The 8,287-nt window shown below is 36.6% G+C and overlaps 2 protein-coding genes across 2 annotated transcripts; both read left to right on the top strand.

The window, feature by feature from the left end:
• The first annotated feature begins 706 nt into the window (after nt 1–706).
• Nucleotides 707–7,057, top strand: LOC141720701 (uncharacterized). Its single transcript, XM_074523274.1, has 5 exons — nt 707–874; nt 1,508–5,145; nt 5,637–5,757; nt 5,873–6,004; nt 6,965–7,057. Exon 2 carries the CDS (start codon nt 1,513–1,515, stop codon nt 4,642–4,644), a length of 3,132 nt encoding a protein of 1,043 aa, XP_074379375.1. The 5' UTR covers nt 707–874; nt 1,508–1,512; the 3' UTR covers nt 4,645–5,145; nt 5,637–5,757; nt 5,873–6,004; nt 6,965–7,057.
• LOC141719430 (uncharacterized) lies at nt 7,053–7,672 on the top strand. Its single transcript, XM_074521807.1, has 2 exons — nt 7,053–7,375; nt 7,495–7,672. Exons 1-2 carry the CDS (start codon nt 7,053–7,055, stop codon nt 7,670–7,672), a joined length of 501 nt encoding a protein of 166 aa, XP_074377908.1.
• The last annotated feature ends 615 nt before the right edge of the window (nt 7,673–8,287 follow it).

Genomic DNA, 8,287 nt, shown 5'->3' with positions numbered 1-8,287 from the left:
AGCACTGCTTAATAAAAGTGGAGTAATCGGAAATGACAAAATAAGAGAGAATTTTGAATATTTGTTCATCAATTGCACCAAGCACATCCAACCATTACGGATTAAAAGAAAAAGAAAAATTCTTGAAAAACTACAAGTTAATATACCCAAAAAAAAAAAAAAAAATAATATTATTGAAATTACTCTAGAAACTAAAAGTAGGGTGAAAAAACAATTTCCTAATTTGGTATAAATAAAATATGGATTATTTACAACTTGAACCTTGAAGTATAATGACGTGTACACGTAAATTTTCAAAAAAAAAAGGTCGTATATTTTTACCGTTACTTCAATAAACACTTTTTAAGCGTTAAATGTTAGGTATTGTGTGAGGGTTATCTCACAAAATAAAATTTATAGATACATATCATGTGATATAGGAGGGAGGTTAATGTGTTGAAGAAAAAATTAACTTAAGACCTTGGAGAAAAAAAAAATATTCTGAAAATATGACATTTCATAAAGTCTGCACCATTGTTACTTCATACTTGTTAGTGCCACGACGCTAGTGTATGTGTATATTAAATTATATTTCAAGATTTAAGTTATACAGTATTTAATTAAGCTATAAAATAATCGTTAACAGCTAGCAAAGAATATTTACTGAAAATAGTTAAGTGATTGAGTGGGTCATTTAATAGACATACCATACATTTTAAGCCTTTAGCAGCATCAGCAGCAGCACAAGCAAAGCACCACAGCTTCAGCATCTTTACCATATATACTCACAACATTATTTTACATTTAGATAAACATGTTTACCCCTTAGTTTTATTTACCACTAAGCAGCAGCAGCACCAGCACCAACAACAACAACGAGACATCTCTCACACTGGTATGAGTATGTACATCTATATTTTTGTTTATGCATGTGTATATACAGTTTACATTTTGGTTTTATTTAACTTGGGCCCTTTTTGTCAGATCATTTTTATTTGTCTTGTAAGTTTTATTTTCTGATTTTTTGGGATGAGATTAACTTCATTAATCATTATTTCAGGGTATTTTTATGTTTTTTGGATGTATTTGTGATGTAATTTTCTTTGAAGATGGATAGGGTTTTGACAAACCCTTCCTTCTATTGTTACTCGGACTCGATTGGAAATGTCCATCATTCGAGTCTATGGATTTAATAGTGTTGACAAATTATTGCATGTTTTTGGCCTAGGTAGTGTTGGATCATGGGTGTTGATACTAGTGTCCGAGTGTGTGACACGGGTAGTTAATTATATAAGAATTAAGAGTTACGGTTATGCCATTTATTTTGTGATTGACGAATGGGGATACTTGTATTTGTTTATGACTCACTCTCTGCTGTGGTTCTATAATGCCCCTTCTAAAATTGAATTTAATTAACGAGCTGTGTTGTACTGAATGCTTTATATGTTGCCAATCTTTGGTTTTGCTAGTAAATTACGAGTCTAATTATTATAAGTAGGCAAGTAATAGCAAGTCTATTATAATGCAGGTGTGATGGGTATTCTCAAACAAAACCCTTTAGAGGTACAGGGTATAAAATTAGAGGAAGCAGCAAATCAGAAGCCTACTTCATTATATTATCCTCAATCTTTTCAGAAGCATGTTGATAGTGACAACGAGGAACCTGAAATGGATTCAGAGGATGAACCTGAAATGGATCCAGAGGAGGAGCCTGAAGAGGATCCCGAGGAGGAGGATCCAGAGGAGGTTCCCGAGGAGGAGCCTGACGAGGATCCTTCGGCTGAGTGTGTGTTTGGGCCAGATCTGAAGAGTGATGTGGATAAAGTTAATCAGAATTTGTCAGATGGTAAACAGAGGATAGTAGTTAGCGCAGCAGTCAGACCTTCTCTACCACAAAACTTTTGTCTGGAAAAGAATTGCGAGCATGATGAAGCTTCTAAACAAGAATTTAAGAACAATTATGCTGCTGTAGATCAACATTGTGTCCCAGGAGAGCTTGAGGGGGCTGTTGTTCGTAATGAAAATTCTGTAAAAGAGGCTAATCCTGGGAAAAAAAGGTGTGGTAAATGGGACCAAGACCCTGAAGATAACCAAAAAGCAGTTATTGAAGATAGAAAACGCAAAAAAGGTAAAACAATGGGCGATGCTGTTGATTCTAACTCTACACTACAAGAGCCTCTTCATCTGATTGATTTACGCAGTAATTTGAGTGGACCTTTACTAGATTTAGAGGTTCAGTCATTGAAAAAAAGATTTTCAGAAATCAGCAGCATACTTGATGCATTAGTAGATGGCAAACTTAAAATAGGAGTACATGCACCTGAAAAGCTAATCAAAGAACGAGAAAAGATTTTTTCGGAGTTGGCGAAGAGGAATGCTATTATTTCTAGAGAACTGTATGTACCTGTCAAGGAATATCCGACGTATAACTTCATTAGCCTTATACTTGGACCAAAAGGAAACACGCAAAAGAGGATGGAGTTAAAAAGTGGGGCTAGAATTCGGCTGAGAGGTAAAGATTCCTCAAAATCAGCACAAGAAGCTGACTCGTCTGAGGATGAAGAATTGAATGTCTACATAGAGGCAATTGGCCAGAAATCTCTTGATGCTGCTGTATGTATGGTTGAGAAACTGCTAATCCCAGCAGAAGAAGGGGTGAATGATGTGAGGCAAGCCCAACCACAGGAACTTAGTAGTCTCAACGCAGAAGCTATAAATAACTCATGCAGTGCGTGCAAGGGGACAGGACACAATCAATTAGCCTGTCCTCAGAAGGAAACTACATTAAAGGCTGCTTTTGAAACGTGTGGAAGCTTTAGTCATCCCACTTCTGGTTGTCCAGTTACCCCTTCGAACATGAAAATTATATCCTCCAGAGAAATAGATGCTGCAAATCTTTATGTTGGATGTCTTCCCCAAACCATTGATGATAGTCGTTTGTCGGAGCTTTTTTCTCCATTTGGAACAATCACTCAGTTAAAAGTTAGATTAGATATGACAACCGGTTATAGTAAAGGCTACGGATTGGTCAGATTTGATACTCCTGCTGCTGCAAGCTTAGCCATAATGCACATGAACGGGTACCAAATTGATGGTCATAGACTCATAGTGAGAATAGCTGGAACTCCACCAGTCACAGGACAACAAGCCATAAGCCTCCACCCTGTTTATTCTAATCCTGCACCTGCACTTGCTGCAGCTACCAATTACCCCACCTCACCTTACTTTGTGATGCCAGAAACACAATTGTTCAGCCTTAACGGTGAAGGCTTAAGTTATCCTTCATCAATGGATACGGAATACTTAACAAATCTCTATATTGGATTCCTTCCCCAATCCGTGGATGATAATCGTTTGTGGGAGCTTTTTTCTCCATTTGGAACAATCACTCGATTAAAAGTTGCATTAGATAGAACTGGTTATAGCAAAGGCTATGGCTTTGTGAGATTTGATACACACAGTGCTGCGAGCTCAGCCATAATGCACATGCACGGGTACGAAATTGATGGTCACAGACTGACAGTGAAAATAGCTGAGACTCCACCTGTCAGAGGACAACCAGCCACAAACCTTCTTCATGTTTGTCCTAATCCTGGACCGACGGCATTAGCTACGAGCTACCCCTCCTCGCCTTACGACATGATGCGAAAAGCACAAGCACCTGCCCTTTATGGTTCCGGCATAGGTTTCCCGTCATCATTCAGCATAGAGTCAGGCAATCAATTTTCTCAAACTGAAGCTCCAGTTATTCCTCAGGAATTGTTGTCATGGTCAACTGGGCCGACTACTGCAATTTCATCAACTGATTTTGTGTCGAGCTTAACTGAGTCAAAATCTGAGTTAACATCTGGTTCGGCTTCAGGGTCCACTGAATCAATTGCCGTATTCTCATCAGCTGTTTCTGTATCAGTGTCAGTTGATTCAAGTAGCGCATCTTTAGCTACAGTATCTACCAGTGGCTCCGCTTTGTCTGACTGTGTGATACCAGAAGCACTAGTGCCCATCCTTAATTGTGAAGGCTTTGGTTATCCATCTTCGCTAAACATGGCTGACTTAACAAATATTTTTGTAGGATTCCTTCCCAGAACCATAGATGATGGTTGTTTGCGGGAGCTTTTTTCTCCATTTGGAACAGTCACTCAGTCAAGAGTTATATTAGATATGGTAACTGGTTACAGTAAAGGTTATGGTTTTGTGAGATTTGATAGCCCCTCTGCCGCCGACTTGGCTATAGTTCACATGAACGGGTACCAAATTGATGGTCACAGATTGGCAGTGAGAAGGAAAACAACTGGCACCCCATCTTCCAGCTTCCCTGCTTTGCCTCGCTATATGATGCCAAAAGCACAAGTGTCTAGCCTTCATGGTGAAGCCATTGGTTTCAATCAGTTTTCTCAAACTGAGGCTTCAACTATTCCTCAGGGAGTCTCAGGGTCAAGTGGCTCAATTACTGCACTTTCATCATCCTCTTTTGTGTCAAGATCAGCTCAGTCAGGAACTACATTTTGTTCAAATGGTTTGATTTCAGGATCGACTGAATCAAGGATCACACTCACATCAACTGGTTCTGTAGCAACATCAGCTGAGTCGAAGAGTGTGATTTCATCATATAGTTTTACTTCTCTATTCTGTGGTGATTCCAACAATCCTAAATCAGGAAACTAGTCACACTTAATGTGGAACATTGTAAACCCCCACCCCACCTCACGAATCACGACCCTAACTGTTTATTCAAGTAATTTGGAGCCGGTGGACTTATTAGCTCCTTTTCTGACAATTGTGCTTTTGCTTGTTAAGGATATAATGTCAAGCTTTTTTATGCTCAACACTTCAACTTGACGATATGTACATACATGTTATCCTTGACCTGTAAATAATCTTCTGAATTAGTTCATTTCCCATAACAAGGACAGTGGACACGCTTTGGTGGTGAAGGGCTCAATAGATCAAATTCCTATGCTTGCTGCAGAACCAAAGCTCTTGAGTTATAAGCATGATGATATGTTCATCTGAAGAATTCTCATTGAACAAATATAACACTTGTACTGCACTCAAATTTACAATCAGCACACTTAAAACCTAAAATCAAATATATACTGGATGTTGCCCCAAGTTTTATACCAGAAAATCATTATCCAAGATGAAACAGCATTAAAGTGTTTTCAGGTGTCAAAAGAATGGAACAATGAAAATGAAAATTGTATATACATATATACACATATACATATTAATAAGATATAACAAGACTTGAATTATTGATCACGAGCAGAGGTAAAATATTAATATACACACATCAAAGTCTTGTTATATCTTATTCACTCTTTGCAATATAAGGTTGAATAAACTGATACCAATTTCGTATGAATAAAATTTACTAGTATGATATAAAAAAATTTCATATATAAAACAGCCTTCCCAATGAGATAATTGAATTTGTTATTTGTAAGCTTGAATGCAAGGTATTTGATGTATTGCCAAACCAAAATCATTTGTTTTAGAACGTCTCAAATTCTTGATCATTCCAAGTCCAAGTCCAAATGTAGCACCTATGGTATTTCATTGGTTGCTTTTGGTTAAGTTTCACGTCATTACAAGAGATATTGTAGATGGTTCCTGGAATCCGATTTTCCTAATAAAGACATATATTATTTATTCAGTTGATTCATAATTTGTCCGAATGGAAGCTGAGGATTATGCAAGTTCTTATGGAGGAACGACTGATTCCGAAGATGAACAACTTTGCGATTAATCTGGAGACTTGGCAAACTTACAATCCAGGTATGAACTTATACGTAGCATAAGCTGGATAATAAGTTCTCCATAAGCTGGATAATAAGTTCTCCACATGTTTCTGTTCACTAATCAGTTTTTTAATTTTTATTATGCTTCTTAGGAAGGAAACCACTAAGGCTATTTGGAAGGATGAGTTGGGAATGGCTGAGATTGTTTCTTATAAAGGCCGCCTCTGGACAAGTACTGGGATAGTGCGTAATGGAAAGACTTGTTACTCAATCGAAGAGATTTTGTATGTGCTCTCAAATTTTGCTTTATGTATACTCACCGGCTTCTGTATTTACTTGACGTGAAAAGAAGTTGAATATGAAATGCAATCTGCATTTATTTAAGCATGGTCCAAACACTTAGTATATAAGATTGCTTAATTTCGTCATAATAAATATATCACATTTTACCCTGGGAAATTGCGTTTTATGTGCACTTTTTTTGGCTGTATCTATAGAAAGTTGGAGTAGAGTTGTCAACTCGTGTAATTTCTTCCCTTGATATGAGTCTAGGAGTGCTTTCCTTTGAGTTAGTGCTTTAGTCCCTTGTTAATTATTGAGTTTTACTACTTGGAGGTAATATCAGTGAAAATTAAATTATAAAAGAGATATAGTGAGTGATAAATCTTTGGTGTAGGCCTTTGAGTGCTTTCCCCCTGGTTTTGGTTTTTCATTAATTCTAATTGATGATAATAAGTGCCTACCTTGTCGCCTTGCAAGTCCCCGAGTTTACAATTGAAGTGATAACAAAATTCTTGTACTACTAGTTATGTTCTTAGTTTAAGCTCCAGTTTAATATGGGATGCATAATCCAGTTTAATCTTCATGAATATTTAATTGCTCTCAACATGTTATTTCTTACATAAATCTTTCCCTATAATTAAAGTGTAGTTTGGGGTACAGCATGGTCGGACATCAATCAGAAAAGAAGATTATTGTCTTGAGCGTACAATCGAGCAGATTTATGTGCTTTCCTTTCTGCTTTAAGAAAAATGAAAACTTAATTTATCATGTATAACATATTTATCTGGGTTAAAACCTCATATTCGATAGTCATATTTTGAAATTAAAGAAGTGAACTTGGTCCAATCTTTTTTTGGTTGTAAATCCTTCAGTAAAACACCATATGCACTAGTATAATACATGAAAAATACATAAATGAAAGAGCTAAAACATGTATGTGATATATGTTAAAAGATTTGCAGTTTCTTTTCTTGAAGGTTTATGGCTGAGGCAGGGGCATTACATTTAGTGCGGGATGTTATCTGTCTTTCACTAGAAATAATATATAAGATGGTGTCACAAGGAAAATTTGGATGTTGCTGGGAGTCCTTTGAGGTTTACAGGCACCTAAAATCTTTGGGTTACATCGTTGGTCGGCATGGTGTTCCATGGACCCTGAGGCGTTTAATTACAGATGAATCTAAATCGATTGAAGCCAAAGAAGAAATTAACGTAAAGAGTAACAGAGAATATGCAGACAAAAGTACCATCATAGAAATGTTTAAAGATACGTACACTGATAAAGCAAGACCAGTCTTTGATGTCTATTTTCCGAATAGCAAGTTCAAAAAATCTTCTCCCGGTGTTCCAAGTTCCGTGCTCTGCTTAACCGGGTAAGCATAAACCTATGATCTAGTTGTATCTTTTCTCTTTCCTTCTATTTCATATTAAATGCTGTTGATGATTGAAACCTTCCTTCTTTTTTGTACTAGTTGTTATAACTCATATGCAGTGAATTTGATGTCAAAATTTTCCTTCTAAACTTATGCAGCAACCTTCCACCATCCAAACAAGAGATAAGCAACCTTGAGAGACGGTGCAATGGTATTCCTTTGAAATTTTTTAATGTTGAGCATGGGCGTGTCAGTTTCTTTTCCTTCAACATGGTGGAGCTTCCGCTACTTCCTTGATTTTCTCAGATGGACGACAAAACTTTTGCCATTTGTCAAACACAGCTTGGTCATCTGAATCAGCACACACACCTCTCCATTTTCAACACAATTTAGAGCTGCAAAAAGTTCGAATTCACAATATTCAAAACTCAACCGAAGATCGTTCCATAAGGTAATTGCTATACAGATATATGCTACCTATGCACATTGGTGTCTGTGCATTTTACTTACTCAATTGAATGTCGAGTTTTGAGTGTGTACATCTGTTGAATTTATTGAACCATTAGCATATATTATAATTAAATAGTGTCTATGTTGATAGAGTTACTGATATAATGCTGATGTGGATTGCCTAATTTTAACAGTTATAAGATTGATATAAGTCCTATATATTCGGTAGAAGAAATTAGGACAAAATCTACGCTATTAATGTTGCAAAAGGGGCCAGTTTAACAAGAACAGAAAATCTGTTGGTTTAATAAAAGTTTGCATTCGTTGCGGATGAAAACAAGATTTTGAATTCATTAAGAGCATTCTCTTGGAAGCTTTAACGGGAATTGTGCATTTTTTTTTCGTTAATGATAGTAAAATAGTCAAGTATAGTCAGCGAGGGTGATGGATATTTGAAAAAAT

This window comes from Apium graveolens, chromosome 4 (genome assembly GCF_009905375.1).
Source record: "Apium graveolens cultivar Ventura chromosome 4, ASM990537v1, whole genome shotgun sequence".
Lineage (NCBI taxonomy): Eukaryota > Viridiplantae > Streptophyta > Magnoliopsida > Apiales > Apiaceae > Apium > Apium graveolens.
Note: the sequence above shows the minus strand (reverse complement) of the source record. Positions and strands in the feature narration are given on the sequence as shown.